The sequence below is a fragment of the Trachypithecus francoisi genome, unplaced genomic scaffold (assembly GCF_009764315.1).
Source record: "Trachypithecus francoisi isolate TF-2019V2 unplaced genomic scaffold, Tfra_2.0 Lachesis_group3, whole genome shotgun sequence".
NCBI lineage: Eukaryota > Metazoa > Chordata > Mammalia > Primates > Cercopithecidae > Trachypithecus > Trachypithecus francoisi.
The window spans coordinates 3,056,566-3,072,517 of NW_022681468.1; the positions used below are offsets into that span (position 1 = coordinate 3,056,566).

Here is a 15,952-nt window from a genome sequence, read left to right on the forward strand (position 1 = left end):
TCATCGTCAGGGTTAAAATATACTGATTTGGGGAGGGGGGAGGGATTGCATTGGGAGTTATACCTGATGTAAATGACGAGTTGATGGGTGCTGACGAGTTGATGGGTGCAGCACACCAACATGGCACAAGTATACATATGTAACAAACCTGCACGTTACGCACATGTACCCTAGAACTTAAAGTATAATAATAATAAAATAAAAATTAAAAAAAAATACTGATTGGATGCTGGATCAATTCAGGAATCCTTTTTAGAAAGTAAAGGCAGGACTGCAATACAGACCTTCAACATTTTACCCATCAGTCTAAAAACTATATACAGGCTGGGCACAGTGGCTCACGCCTGTAATCCCAGCACTTTGGGAGGCCAAGGCAGGCGGATCAAGAGGTCAGGAGATCAAGACCATCCTGGCTAACACAGCGAAACCCCAAACCCTGTCTCCACCAAAAAAATTAGCCGGGCATGGTGGCAGGTGACTGTAGTCCCAGCTACTTGGGAGGCTGAGGCAGGAGAATCGCTTGAACCTGGGAAGCGGAGGTTGCAGTGAACCGAGATGGCCACCGTACTCCAGCCTGGGCAACAGAGACTTCGTCTCAAAAAAAAAAACAAACAAAACAAAACTGTATACAATCACCAAATTTCCCATTAAAACAATAAAGCCTAAATTTCCACAAATGATTATTTTTTCTTTTCTTTTCTTTTTTTTTTTTTGAAGCGGAGTCTCGCTCTGTCGCCCGGACTGGAGTGCAGTGGCCGGATCTCAGCTCACTGCAAGCTCCGCCTCCCGGGTTTACGCCATTCTCCTGCCTCAGCCTCCCGAGTAGCTGGGACTACAGGCGCCCGCCACCTCGCCCGGCTAGTTTTTGTATTTTTAGTAGAGACGGTGTTTCACCGTGTTAGCCAGGATGGTCTCGATCTCTTTTTTTTTTTTTGAGACGGAGTCTTGCTCTGTCTCCCGGGCTGGAGTGCAGTGGCCGGATCTCAGCTCACTGCAAGCTCCGCCTCCCGCGTTTACGCCATTCTCCTGCCACAGCCTCCCGAGTAGCTGGGACTACAGGCGCCCGCCACCTCGCCCGGCTAGTTTTTGTATTTTTAGTAGAAACGGGGTTTCACTGTGTTAGCCAGGATGGTCTCGATCTCCTGACCTCGTGATCCGCCCGTCTCGGCCTCCCAAAGTGCTGGGATTACAGGCTTGAGCCACCGCGCCCGGCCTCTTTTTTTTCTTGACCATACATTCAGACAATGTTCATGGGCTTCTCCCCCAAGTCTTTGCATCTGTGGTATCTGGCTGTTGGTAGAAACTAACGTGAGTCTCACAAAAGGGATGGCACCAGGGTCCACCCCCTAGACTGTGGCCCAGGACAGCGACTCCTTCTCTCCTCCAAGCTGACCCGGGTGGGTGTCTGCTGCTCAGCGGGTTTCATGCTAACAGCGCATGACCACTGTCCAGGCCTGTGCCTGCTCTTTTCTGCTCACAGGCTCCCCATCAGGAAGTGTTTACAGGAGCCACCCAACAATTAGCTGCTTTTTCTAGCTGCCCACACATCACAAAGCAAGCTCAGAGAGGCGTCAGCAGTGTTCAGTTACTTTTCCATATTTATCTTCTAGTTATCACTCACATAAACTGCTTTAGGATAACCAGTATTTTCAAATCATTGTTTGCCATTATGTGAGAGATGTTATCTTCCTTTGTACTTCCCTTATAACCACATGTTTCTGCCTTTATTCACTGAGGAGCTGCTATTTAAAGGGAGGAGAAGCAGCTTGGGGGAGGAAAATGTCCTTTGGTAAGAGGAAGAGCCCTTTGTAGTGCGAGGAATTACCATAATTGCTGGTTTCCACAGTACAAGCCTATGATTCATGGTGTCCCATTGGCTATGCCGGGAGGCTCTTCTATCCGGCCCTCGTGTCTGCGGGTGGGGGTGGGGGGCAGCTAGACCCTCACAGTTTCCTAAGAAGCAGCCTCAGTTCTGCCCTCATCACAGTGAGGCACATGTGCATTCCTGCTGGTCAGGCCGAATCTGCATCTCTGGGTCTGGCAGGGGAGTTAACTTTCCAGTTCTTGTGAAAATCTTTTTTCTGCCAGGTGCAGTGGCTCAGGCCTGTAATCCCAGCACTTTGGGAAGCAGAGGCAGGTGGATCATTTGAGGTCAGGAGTTCGAGACCAGCCTGGCCAACATGGTGAAACCCCGTCTCTACTAAAAACATCAAAAAATAGGCCGGGCGTGGTGGTGTGCACCTGTAATCCCAGCTACTTGGGAGGATGAGGCACAAGAATTGCTTGAACCCAGGAAGTAGAGGTTGCAGTGAACCAAGATCGTGTCACTGCACTTCAGCCTGGGTGACAGAGTGAGACCCTGTCTCTCTCTCTCTCACACACACACACACACACACTATACATATATACATATACACACACACATATATCCTTTCTTCTTTTTTTTTTTTTCTGAGACGGAGTCTCGCTCTGTCGCCCAGGCTGGAGTGCAGTGGCCGGATCTCAGCTCACTGCAAGCTCCGCCTCCCGGGTTCATGCCATTCTCCTGCCTCAGCCTCCGGAGTAACTGGGACTACAGGCGCTCGCCACCTCGCCCAGCTAGTTTTTTGTATTTTTTAGTAGAGACGGGGTTTCACCGTGTTAGCCAGGATGGTCTGGTTCTCCTGACCTCGTGATCCGCTCGCCTTGGCCTCCCAAAGTGCTGGGATTACAGGCGTGAGCCACCGCACCCGGCCCTCCTTTCTTCTTAACTGTATATTGGTAGGCTGGACAGCCCCACACCAGGGTTCTCTGTGCCAGCTCTGCAGGCCAGACCTTGCTCTCCAGCTCCCTCTGCTTTTATTAGGCTCCTGAGTACTCCATCAAGGAGCACTCCCACCCCAGCATCTCTCCCTCCAGAAGCCAAGATTTGGAAGGGGAGACACTGAGATGGTTCCCCTGCACCCTGTTACTGGAAGTGCACGTACATGACACAAAGCTACCATGGGGAAACGCCCAGGGAATAATGAAGAGAAAATGTTAGCAAGTTCCTAGCATTCTTGCTTCCTGTTCTAATTCTCAGTTCTATAAAGGCTTTGAGTTCCCATCTGAGAAGCAGTCAGGAACTTCCATATTTACTGAGGGTTAGGGTCCCCACTCCCCTATTCTACACAGATGCTAGACAAATCCACAAACCCGATCCAGCAGTATAGAAGAAGGATAATCCACCAGAATGGCAAACACTAGAAAGTCAATGAAAACAGTCTCCTGGAACACTTTCACCCTACACTGGAGTGACCACAGCAGGAAGCCACCCCTGCTGCAAACACATGTTAATTATTTTTATTATCTTTAAGGCCCTAGTCAACCATCTCTTTCCCACCACCACCAGACACAAGGCCTGCACCTCAGTATTGTCGAAAAATGATGAGACAATTTGTCTAAAGATTGTCTTTAGACATTGTCTAAGGATGATTATTTGTGGGCTGGGCTTGGTGGTTTACACTTGTAATCTCAGCACCTTGGGAAGCCGAGGCAGGTGGATTGTTTGAGCTCAGGAGTTCGAGGCCAGCCTGGGCAACAAAGTGAGACCCCATCTCTATAAAAAAAAATTTTTTTTTCGTTCTCTGTACAGAGACTGTAAAACATTGCCAATGCCGACTCTATTGCAAGTCATCACGGCAGGGTATTGGGAAAAATTTTCAATTAGCAATAATCACACCTCGGATAAATCTCATTGGCTACAACACTGCTGCTATGCAAAGCAACAAAAAACAGTTTTTTTTTTTGAGACAGAGTCTCGCTCTGTTGGCCAGGCTGGAGTGCAGTGGTGCGTTCTCGGCTCACTGCAGCCTCTGCCTCCCAGGTTCAAGCGATTCTCCTGCCTCAGCCTCCCGAGTAGCTGGGATTACAGGTATGCGCCACCACACCCAGCTAATTTTTATATTTTTAGTAGAGATGGGGTTTCACCATGTTGGCCAGGCTGGTCTTGAATTCCCGACCTCAGATGATCCACCCTCCTCGGCCTCCCAAAGTGCTGAGATTACAGGCATGAGCCACCACGCCCTGCCAAAAATTTTTTTTTTTTTTTTTGAGACGGAGTCTTGCTCTGTCGCCCAGGCTGAAGTGCAGTGGCGCGATCTCGGCTCACTGCAAGCTCCGCCTCCCGGGTTCACGCCATTCTCCTGCCTCAGCCTCCCGAGTAGCTGGGACTACAGGCGCCCGCCATCTCGCCCGGCTAGTTTTTTGTAGTTTTTAATAGAGACGGGGTTTCACCATGTTCGCCAGGATGGTCTCGATCTCCTGACCTCGTGATCCACCCGTCTCGGCCTCCCAAAGTGCTGGGATTACAGGCTTGAGCCACCGCACCCGGCCGCAAAAAATTTTTTTTTAAAATCAGCCAGGCATGGTGGCACGTGCCTGTAGCCCCAGCTACTAAAGAGGCTGAGGCAGGAAGATTACTTGAGCCAGTGAGGTTGAGGCTGTGGTAAGCTGTGTTTGTGCCACTGCCCACTTCAGCCTGGGCAACAGAGCAAGACCCTATCTCCAAAAAAGGGAAAAAGATCGTTATTTGTGGGCTTGTTCCAACCCTCCTCCTCTCTGAAGTTCTGTGCCTGGCAGGCAGGCCCAGGGTGGTGCTCCCCTGGTACCATCAGGAGACCCTGCCTGGAGCTGCAAACAACTAACTTCCGATAGATTCCCAAAATGGGCATAGCGGATTCACCCTTTCTCCATAAGCATCAACCTGTCTGTACCTGCGCCACCATGCAAAGGCCAAGCACCGCTCTAGGCACTAGGCAGGCATGTGTTAGCATGCAGAGCTCCTGCCTGGAGAGCCATCTGTGCATGTGTGAAAAGAGGCACATACATTTATCTCTGTATCACTGGCACCTCATGAAGAACCTGTGCAGGAAATACAAACCACCCTGAGACAAATGTTTCCATTGGTGTTTCAAGCACCATAACACAGGACACAGTTTTCAAAAATACGTAAGAAACTTTATCAGATGTCTTGCTTAAATCAATATGCAATAGATCATTCTTTTTTTTTTTTTTTTCTTTTTGAGAAGGAGTCTTGGTCCATCGCCCAGGCTAGAGCACAATGGCGCGATCTCAGCTCACTGCAACCTCTGCCTCCTGTGTTCAAGCGATTCTCCTGCCTCAGCCTCCCAAGTAGCTGGGATTACAGGTACCGCCATCATGCCCGGCTAATTTTTGTATTTTTGTAGAGACAGGATTTCACCATGTTGGCCAGGCTGGTCTTGAACTCCTGACCTCAGGTGATCTGCTGGCCTCAGCCTCCCAAAGTGCTGGCAAGGTGTGAGCCACGATCCTGGCCGGATCACTTTTATTTACCAGTTTAGTAACTCTAACCAAAAAGAAGATGGGGTTAAAATGACCTGTTCTTATGAAAACTCTGGTTCAAATGACTTGTAGGTTCTACCAGTTACAGAAAAATTCAAACCTTAGTAAACAATCCATAGAAACAGAAAAAGAAAGTATACTCTACAGCTCATTTTTGAAGCTAAAAGTGACTTTGGGCCAGGCACAGTGGCTCATACCTGTAATCCCAGCACTTTGGGAGGCTGAGGTGAGCAGATTACCTGAGGTCAGGAGTTCAAGACCAGCCTGGCCAACATGGTGAAACTCTGTCTCTACAAAAATACAAAAATGAGCCGGGCGTGGTGGTAGGCGCCTGTAATCTCAGCTACTCAGGAGGCTGAGGCAGAACTGCTTGGACCTGGGAGGTGGAGGTTGCAGTGAGCTGAGATCACGCCACTGCACTCCAGCCTGGGTGACAGAGTGAGACTTTGTCTCAAAAAACAAACAAAAAATCTGGATGTGGTCAAAGGTCTAGAATGTAGCTGTCAATTTACAAGAAAGAGGTCAGAGGAACATGCTAAATTACACCATGGAGACACAATCAGCAAAATCCAGACTGTAGGAAGTTTTAAAGGACATGTGATCCCCTCTCCAAATAAATTGCTTTAAAAAAAAAAAAAAAAAAGTCTAATTTTTTTCTTTACCAAAAGCAGTTATATTTCTGAAAAGCTGAGTTTTAAAGATGGATTTGGAAGGAAGAATGGTGCCTAACTCTTAAGTTCTATAATGTTTTTCAGTTAAAAGCTGGTGCTGGCTGGGCACGGTGGCTCACACTTGTAATCTCAGCACTTTGGGAGGCCGCGGCGGGTGGATCACCTGAAGTCAGGAGTTCGAGACCAGCCTGGCCAACATAGTGAAACCCCATCTCTACTAAAAAAAGAAAAAAAAAATTAACCAGGCGTGTCGGCATGTGCCTGTGATCCCAGCTACTCGGGAGGCTGCGGCAGGAGAACTGCTTGAACCCAGTAGGTGAAGGCTGCAGTGAACTGAGACTGTGCCATTGCACTCCTGTCTGGGCAACAGAGCAAAACCTTCATCTCGAAGAAAGAAAAAACAAAGAAGGCAGAGAGGTCTCTCATCTTGAGAACAGACCCATGGTAAGACTTATTTTACTTTAACAAGAAGTCTAAGGCTGAGAATGGTGGCTCACACTTGTAATCCTAGCACTTTGGGTGGCCCAGGCAGGCGGATCACTTGAGGTCAGGAGTTCGAAACCAGCCTGGCCAACAGGTGAAACCCTGTCTCTACTAAAAATACAAAAAAAAAAAAAATTAGCCAGGCATGGCGGTGGGCGCCTTTAATCTCAGCTACTCGGAAGGTTCAGGCATGAGAATCCTTTGAGCCCAGGAAGCAGAGGTTGCAGTGAGCTGAGATCACGCCACTGTACTCCCGCCTGGGCGACAGGGGGAGACTCCGCCTCAAAAAAAAAAAAAAAAAAGAAGAAGTCTATATGACAATGGAGAAATCCTTATTTGGGTGCTGTTGTTTCTTTCCAGCACAAGTTCACAAAATAAGCTAGGGAAAATCCTCCCCCTGGGAAATGTCTGGGTTGATTTCCAGTTTGCTCTCTTAGAGCATTTTCAGACACCTGCTGTATCTCTCTGCCCAAAGACGGAGATGCTGGGTGGGTTTCTATGTTCTAGGAATAGAAGGCAAGGGCTTGGCCACTGTAACACAGAACTGAGTCAGCCACTTGGGCGTCTAGTTGACAAGTTGCCCTGGTAACTTCTTGTTTAAATTGTAAACTAGACAGACCTTCAAAGCTACAATTATAAAAGTGTGCTAACAGTCACAGCCCAACAGAAATGAAAATGTACAAGCAAGTACATTTGCAATTTTTAATTAGCTTTTTTTTTTTTTTTTTTGAGATGAAGTCTCCCTCTGTCGCCAGGCTGGAGTGCAGTGGTGCGATCTCCACTCACTGTAACCTCCGCCTCCCGGGTTCAAGCGATTTTCCTGCCTCATCCTCCCGAATAGCTGGGTCTATAGGCGTGCGCCACTACGCCCAGCTAATTTCTGTATTTTTAGCAGAGACGGGGTTTCACCATGTTGGACAGGATGGTCTCACTCTTGATTTCGTGATCTGCTCGTCTCGGCCTCCCAAAGTGCTAGGATTACAGGTGTGAGCCAGGGAGCCCGAACAATTTTTAATTAGCTCTTTTTTTACACTTCTTTAATTATTGTTTAAACCAAGTTTTCCAGCCTCCTTCATTAGCCTGTTTGGTATTTGCATGCTTTGCTTGAATATTTTATCTCCAGCCCATTCCACACCGTTAGTCAACATTTTCATCTGACAGATGGAATCAAGGCCTAGGCCTCCCTTAAACAAAACATCCCTCCCAAAAGTATGACTTAAAAAATTGCTTGCCACTCTTTCTTGCTACAGACATTCTTTGCGGATCTTTGGCCAGTAACATGCACATACCCACACATAGTTTGCAAATAAGAACAACTATTGAACGTGAAGTACTACAAAAGTACGATGATAAAGTGTTCACCGCTTGAAGAAAAGCTCTAATAATTTTAATAAAGCCAGAACACACACACACACACACACCACACACACACACACACACACACACAAAAGGGCCGGGCGCGGTGGCTCAAGCCTGTAATCCCAGCACTTTGGGAGGCCGAGAAGGGCGGATCACGAGGTCAGGAGATCGAGACCATCCTGGCTAACACGGTGAAACCCCGTCTCTACTAAAAATACAAAAAACGGCCGGGCGCGGTGGCTCAAGCCTGTAATCCCAGCACTTTGGGAGGCCGAGACGGGCGGATCACGAGGTCAGGAGATCGAGACCATCCTGGCTAATACGCTGAAACCCCGTCTCTACTAAAAAATACAAAAACTAGCCGGGCGAGGTGGCTGGCGCCTGTAGTCCCAGCTACTCGGAGGCTGAGGCAGGAGAATGGCGTAAACCCAGGAGGCAGAGCTTGCAGTGAGCTGAGATCTGGCCACTGCACTCCAGTCCGGGCGACAGAGCGAGACTCCGTCTCAAAAAAAAAAAAAAAAAAAAAAAAACAAAAAACTAGCCGGGCGAGGTGGCGGGCGCCTGTAAGTCCCAGCTACTCGGGAGGCTGAGGCAGGAGAATGGCGTAAACCCGGGAGGCGAAGCTTGCAGTGAGCTGAGATCCGGCCACTGCACTCCAGCCCGGGCGACAGAGCGAGACTCCGTCTCAAAAAAACAAAAAAAATGCACGCTAAGCCAAGAGCTCTTTAAATATAAAAAATAATCATTCTCGGGAACAAATAAAGTAGGTACAAACTTGCCAGGTGACTCTGTTATGCTTAAAGGTTCTGCCTGTCAACAGTCTCCGGCGTGGCGGCGGCACCCTCAGTCCCATCCGACCGAGAGCGCGGACGCGGAAGCCTTGGGGCTGCGGGACTGTTCGGGATACGACGCGAGCGCACCTGCAGAAAGGCCTGAGGCGGCTGTGCATGGCAGGCAGCGGCCCCGAGGCCCGGGTTTGTCTTTCCTTCCGGTCACCCCTCCCGGTCCAATATCCCCAGGCGCTTGCTTACGCCGCTGGGCGCCGTATCCCTGCGCTCGGCGCCGCGCTCCGGAGCGAGTTGACAACCGCGGCAGGCGAAGGAGCGGCTGAGAGCGCGGAGAAGACTCTTCTTCCCCGCCCGCAAGGCCACCATGGCCCCACGCCCCCTGGCTCCCGCGGCGCACGGCAGCATTGCGACGACGAGAGAGGCCGCTTTACGGCAGGGTCGCGAAGCCCGAGGGAGGGCGGCGGCGCGGCCGACGGTGCGCTTTCCCCGCGGTACGACGGGCTACGGGAGCGGCGGGCGGAGCGGGCTGACCCGGGCGGCCGCTCCTTGGTCGCTGGCACTCCAGGTTGCCTTGCCGCGTCGCTGGCGGTGGGCGTGGCGCTGGCGGCGGCTAGGCGCGGACGCCGGAGGAGGCGTCCTCGGGTTTAGGGGTGTTCGGCCAGGGGCGGGGCTGACTGGCCCAGGCGACAGCCGGAGCTGCGGAAGTCGTGGAAGCGTCGGCGACGCATCGCGCGATGGCGCGGGCGGGACAGGTGAGCGAAGCGCGGCGTGCGGCCTTTTCCCTCCGTCGGGGGGACGAGTGGGGTCTCACCTCCGCGCGGGGCTCCCCGCTGGGCCACCCCTCCGCCAGCGCCCACCCCAGCGCGGCCTGTCGGCACAGGCCGAGCAGAGTTGGTCTCGGCGCCGTCCCCGTCCCTGGCTCGGACGCTGTCCAGGGGTGGTCGGGCCTGGTCTCTGGTGTCTCCGGCCGGACCTTGGCTCCCCTCCTTCCCCGGCTTCCCCCGGCCGGGCCGAGGGCCCCTCGCGCGCCCATTGTGAGGTCAGGGCCTGCGGGCGCGCCCTGGCACCCAGGCCGAGACGCCCGGAGCGGCTGCTGCAGCCAGTAGCGGCCCCTTCACCGCCGGCCCCTTCACCGGCTGCCCCGCTCAGACCTAGTCTGGAGGGGCGCGAGGGATGCAGCTGGGGGCCCAGCTCCGGTGCCGCACCCCGTAAAGGGCTGATCTTCCACCTCGCCACCTCAGCCACGGGACGCCAAGATCGCAGCCAGCTCAGACCTCTTCTGGGTAAAGAGCCAAGAGGGAAGGGCGAGGCGGGGAGGAAGGAACTCGGGCCGCCTGCCCTCCGTGGCCTCCAGAACATCCACAGGGGATGGATGATGCGTTTCCATTGGTTACCTACCTTGAGCGAGCCGTTTGATAGAAGCCAAGAGCTTGAAACGTGCATTAGGCGATTGTGGACTCTCAGTGGGAGGCGAGTGAATGAATTATTCATAGTTACCACGTTTTCACAGGTTGTATTTTTTTGAGAGAGTGGCGCATGTTGGGGGCTGAGGAGGTGCTGGGCCTCGAAAGCCCAAGGTGGCGCCCTTCAGCGCAATCCCGGTCGCTCTTCGTTACCTGTGGGGTTTTTTATCTCTTCAGGGAGACATCTGGGAGGGAAGATGTGTGAGGAACTAAAAGGGTGGGGAGGGGAAGTGCACAAAGGGATGGAGAGAAACGAAGAAGTGGGGACCTTGGGGATATCTGAGAGCCACTGGTTTTTGTTCTACTGGTTCAGTTTATTTTGCTTAGAGTTTCTGGAAACTAGGCATAGCTGTGTGGCGGGGCGGGGTACTGTTAGTGTTCGGAAGGTTACAAGAGCTACTGTTTCACCTTGCATAAAGGTGCCCTGCTGGTTCCAAATAGTTTGTGCCGCGTACGGTGACTCACACCTTAATCCCAGCACTTTGAGAGGCGGGGGCAGGCGGATCGTCTGAGACTAGCCTGGGCAATATAGTGAGACCTGTCTCTACTAAAAATAACAACATTAGCTGGGCGTGGTGGTGTACGCCTGTAGTCCCAGCTACTGGGGAGGCTGAGGTGGGATGACTGCTCGAAAGTATACCTTTTTAAAATGAGAATTTTAGAATGACTTAGTATACCATTAGTGTTCTGCAGAAGCCTTGTGCTGTAATAAGTTATTCTTGTCATCTTTTAGTGCTTGTGAAACTGAACACAACAAAAGTATGGATATGGGAAACCAACATCCTTCTATTAGTAGGCTTCAGGAAATCCAAAAGGAAGTAAAAAGTGTAGAACAGCAAGTTGTCGGCTTCAGTGGTCTGTCAGATGACAAGAATTACAAGAAACTGGAGAGGTTTCTAACAAAACAACTTTTTGAAATAGACTCTGTAGATACTGAAGGAAAAGGAGATATTCAGCAAGCTAGGAAGAGGGCAGCACAGGAGACAGAACGTCTTCTCAAAGAGTTGGAGCAGAATGCAAACCACCCACACCGGATTGAAATACAGAACATATTTGAGGAAGCCCAGTCCCTCGTTAGAGAGAAAATTGTGCCATTTTATAATGGAGGCAACTGCGTAACTGATGAGTTTGAAGAAGGCATCCAGGATATCATTCTGAGGCTGACACATGTTAAAACTGGAGGAAAAATCTCCTTGCGGAAAGCAAGGTATCACACTTTAACCAAAATCTGTGCGGTGCAAGAGATTATCGAAGACTGCATGAAAAAGCAGCCCTCCCTTCCGCTTTCCGAGGATGCACATCCTTCCGTTGCCAAAATCAACTTTGTGATGTGTGAGGTCAACAAGGCCCGAGGAGTCCTGATTGCACTTCTGATGGGCGTGAACAACAGTGAGACCTGCAGGCACTTATCCTGTGTGCTCTCAGGGCTGATCGCTGACCTAGATGCTCTAGATGTGTGCGGCCGGACAGAAATCAGAAATTATCGGAGGGAGGTAGTAGAAGATATCAACAAATTATTGAAGTATCTGGATTTGGAAGAGGAAGCAGACACGACTAAAGCATTTGACCTGAGACAGAATCATTCCATTTTAAAAATAGAAAAGGTCCTCACGAGAATGAGAGAAATAAAAAATGAACTTCTCCAAGCACAAAACCCTCCTGAATTGTACCTGAGCTCCAAAACAGAATTGCAGGGTTTAATTGGACAGTTGGATGAGGTAAGTCTTGAAAAAAACCCCTGCATCCGGGAAGCCAGGAGAAGAGCAGTGATCGAGGTGCAAACTCTGATCACGTATATTGACTTGAAGGAGGCCCTTGAGAAAAGAAAGCTGTTTGCTTGTGAGGAGCACCCATCCCATAAAGCCGTCTGGAACGTCCTTGGAAACTTGTCTGAGATCCAGGGAGAAGTTCTTTCATTTGATGGAAATCGAACCGATAAGAACTACATCCGGCTGGAAGAGCTGCTCACCAAGCAGCTGCTAGCCCTGGATGCTGTTGATCCGCAGGGAGAAGAGAAGTGTAAGGCTGCCAGGAAACAGGCTGTGAAGCTTGCCCAGAATATTCTCAGCTATCTCGACCTGAAATCCGATGAATGGGAGTACTAAAATACCAGAGATCTCACTTTTGATATTGTTTTGCACTTCATATGTGCTTCTATGTATAGAGAGCTTTCAGTTCATTGATTTATACGTGCATATTTCAGTCTCAGTATTTATGATTGAAGCAAATTCTATTCAGTATCTGCTGCTTGTGATGTTGCAAGACAAATATCATTACAGCACATTAACTTTTCCATTCGGATCATTATCTCTATGATGTGGTGTGGTTTGTTTGGTTTGTCCTTTTTTTGTGTGTTTTCAATCAGAAAATGAAATAGAGGCAGCTTTTGTAAATTTAAAATGGGTTGTGCAAGCATTAAAATGCAGGTATTTCAGAATCTAGAACTAGGCATAACCTTACATAATACTAGGAAAATTATGAGAAAGGGGAAATTTTTGGTTAAATAGGAGTAAGGTTCAAACACAAGAAGTACATGTTCTGTTTTACTATGCTCGATGGAAGACATTTTTTTCACTTATTGGTCCTACCCAGCCTAATGGGGTGGGGTTTTTTTGTTTGTTGAGACAATCTGTTCTTTGTAAACATTTTTAGTTGGAAAAACAGCATCTGTGTTTTCCCCATGCTCTACATTTTAGAGAGAGGAATCCTGTTTTTGTGTGCAACATAAGAAAATTGTGAAAACTAATAGCCAAAAAACCTTTGAGATTGCATTAAAGAGAAGGGATAAAGGACCAGCAATAATATCTTGTAAATTGCTTTTTCTAAAATCTGAGCTTATAGTTTTCCTTAGTGAGTAATTCATAAGGATGGGAACCTTTAAATGAAGTTATGGGCTTTAAAAAAAAAAGAAAAGGAAGCACCCATACCTGTAGTTGGAGAATGAAGACCGGAGATGGCTTTCCAGTGTCAGGTTATACTAAAACTAAGCCAAAAAGTCTGAATGTAGCATGTAATGGTTCTCTTCTGTGGTCCAAGGCTGTAAAATGCACAACCTTGTCACACCTCCCCGGTGCTGTGTTACAACGTGAGGGTGGATGCTGTCAGTAACCCAGAGGGACCAGGTCTTCCTAGGTTTTCCTAGGCAGTCAGCTGTTAACCACTCACATGGTAAATATCAAAACCACACCTGCTCCAGGACTAATTAGTGAAACTTGCTCGGAATTAAAGGCTTCCTCTGGGTGCCTGCTGAACACCTGAGCTCATGTTACGGGCATGTGGTTTCTCTGTTGCCTGAAAGAGCCATTAAAGTCAATCCTGCATGAAGCGTCTTTCTTCTGCTAAAGGATGTGTATTTCCGTCAGTACTTTCTGAGGATCCAGTATGAAGTAATTCCCCGAAGTTCTGAAGTGCCTTGAGAACACGTTGGTCCGGGTGTTATAACAAACTCCTCCCCCGGGTCACTTTTTGCCTGGTCATCCTATTAGAGTGCATCTTTGGAAATCCAGGGTAATATTATTCTCTTTCAGAGATGCTAATTTGGTAACTTTGTGTAGGGAAATTGTCACTCTACACAGCTGAAAGTATGCTGGCTAAAGGAGTAGCCTTAAATACCTAAACGATGACAAAAGCATAGCCCTTAACAGATCTTCAGTTTGTCTCTCAGTATTTCCCGATCATGAAAATCCCTTGGTCTTTCCTACTAGAAATGTTTAGAATCACTGGATGGTGGGGTCAGAGGGCAGTCGGTGTTGAGGCTGTGAGCTCCCACACTACTGCAGGTCCAGCTCCTGGGACAAGGCAGGTCATTCGAATCCACGTTTTGGCCAGAGTAGTTTTAGGATTGCTTTTCTGTATCATAATTTTAGAATGCTCTTAAAATCTTGCGGAAGAGTTTTTATTTTTTATTTATTTATTTTTGAGATGGAGTCTCAGTCTGTTGCCCAGGCTGAAGTGCAGTGCTGCCATCTCAGCTCACTACACTACAAGCTCCACCTCCCAGGTTCAGGTGATTCTCCTGCCTCAGCCTCCTGAGCAGCTGGGATTACAGGTGTGCGCCACCACACCTGGCAAATTTTTGTATTTTTAGTAGAGACGGGGGTTTCACCATGTTGGTCAGGCTGGTCTCGAACTCCTAACCTCGTGATCCGCCTGCCTCGGCCTCCCAAAGTGCTGGGATTATAGGTCTGAGCCACGGCGCCCAGCCCAGGAAGAATTTTTAAATTAGAGCTCTTTAATTATACCGCCAGGAAATCCTGATTACACTTCAGGCACATTCTTCACCACAGTAGTACTTACATTTTTAATTTCATTATGTAAAGTTAAACATCAGCATTCCCTTTAAAAGTATCCATTGTTCTTTGAAAGTAGATGTCTCTGTGATTCTTTTGAAACAAAAGTGTTTGTGTACCTTTTGCCAAGCTCTGGGCATCCTGTGTGAGTACAGGGTGCTCAGCTCTTCCACGGTCATTTTGAATTGTTCACATGGGTAATTTTGGTCATGAAAATGATCAGATTGACCTTGAATGACTGTCAGGCATGGCTTTGTTTCTGGTTTCAATCTGTTCTAGATCCTTGTACCGGATTATTCTACTCCTGCAATGAACCCTAGTGACACCGGATTTAGCTCTTCTCGGCCCTCATGGGGAGCTGTTTGTGTTAATATGAGCTACTGCATGTAATTCTTCAACGGGTCTTGTCACATTGTGTTGTATTTTTGTGATCTTACATGAAAGGAATCTGTACTGCAAGTAAAACCTACTCCCCAAAAATGTGTGGCCTTGGGTCTGCATTAAACACTGTAATCCATGTTCATGCCAAAAATGACTGGGAACGTTCCCTTGATTTACATTCAGTCAGCACTGCTTTCAGATCACACTTTATCCAAACAGGAAAGCCAGTCAGCCTATAATGAAGTAGTTATTAAAATAAATGTTATGAATATGTCTACAAAGTGTAGTGGTTTATTTTGCTAAAATGTACATATATTTGATATGATTTAGTTTGAGAAGCTCAGCCAGTTTTTCTCATTTGTTTGACTTTGACCATTTCTATCTGGTTTCTAAGGGTCTGAGCTTAGCTTGTACATGCAAGGTTTTGGTTTTTTGTTTTTTGTTTTTTTTTGGCACAGCTTTTCAGCTTTTAATTTGTTGGGTATTTTTCTTTTAATACCTAGGGAAATATTGGCCATCAATTTTGATGTATAATGCAAGTGTGTTTTTCTAGTACATCGGTTCCTGTCCCCTCTCTGTCAACTCTGTGACTCCTGGAACAGTGTGTCTTCAATAATTCAATGTTATTTTGAGATGCATGTATTAGTATACCCTTAGTTATTCTTGAAATAAAACCAGTCTCTTAGCTTATGCTTGCAGTGGTGAAAGGCTGTGAGTCTGAGGTGTGTGTTCTTTATATATTTATATATTATCACCTTCATGGACTGTCTGACTTGAATGAGGAGTCCTTTTTTTTTTTGAAATGGAGTCTTGCTCTGTCGCCCAGGCTGGAGTGCAATGGCGCGATCTTGGCTCCCTGCAAGCTCCACCTCCCAGGTTCATGCCATTCTCCTTCCTCAGCCTCCCGAGTAGCTGGGACTACAGGTGCCCGCCACCATGCCCGGCTAATTTTTTGTATTTTTAGTAGAGATGAGGTTTCAATGTGGCCTCGATATCCTGACCTCGTGATCCACCTGCCTCAGCCTCCCAAAGTGCTGGGATTACAGGCGTGAGCCACCGCGCCTGGCCTTCTATTGTATTTTTGTTGTCTTCTCTGCCTGCTTTTATCTTTCAGGTGATCCAAACAGAGGCAGCCTTTGCGAGCCTCGCAAACACATGATAGGCCCAGAGCCAAG

The 15,952-nt window shown here is 48.4% G+C and overlaps 2 protein-coding genes and 1 non-coding gene across 5 annotated transcripts in view; 1 reads left to right on the top strand and 2 right to left on the bottom strand.

Moving 5' to 3' along the window:
• The window catches only part of LOC117071319 (cytochrome c oxidase assembly factor 8), a 34,000-nt gene extending 24,919 nt beyond the window's left edge, over nt 1-9,081 (bottom strand). The window contains exon 1 of the mRNA XM_033191156.1: nt 8,888-9,081. Coding sequence (XP_033047047.1) covers nt 8,888-9,049 — 162 coding nt within the window. The 5' untranslated portion in view covers nt 9,050-9,081. The remainder of the gene's footprint in view (nt 1-8,887) is intronic.
• LOC117071963 lies at nt 3,605-3,745 on the bottom strand. Its single transcript, XR_004432671.1, has one exon. It is a non-coding gene; the product is annotated as a U4 spliceosomal RNA (small nuclear RNA).
• A 120-nt stretch (nt 9,082-9,201) lies between the features above and the next one.
• On the top strand, nt 9,202-15,484 carry BAG5 (BAG cochaperone 5). 3 transcript variants are annotated; one of them, XM_033191148.1, is made up of 2 exons: nt 9,202-9,396; nt 10,841-15,484. In XM_033191148.1, the coding sequence occupies exon 2, from the start codon at nt 10,869-10,871 to the stop codon at nt 12,210-12,212; it is 1,344 nt and encodes a 447-aa protein (XP_033047039.1). In that variant the 5' UTR covers nt 9,202-9,396; nt 10,841-10,868; the 3' UTR covers nt 12,213-15,484. The 3 variants fall into 3 exon arrangements, with proteins under 3 accessions (XP_033047039.1, XP_033047038.1, XP_033047037.1); XM_033191147.1 differs by lacking the exon at nt 9,202-9,396 and adding an exon at nt 9,692-9,927; XM_033191146.1 differs by lacking the exon at nt 9,202-9,396 and adding an exon at nt 9,698-10,114.
• The last annotated feature ends 468 nt before the right edge of the window (nt 15,485-15,952 follow it).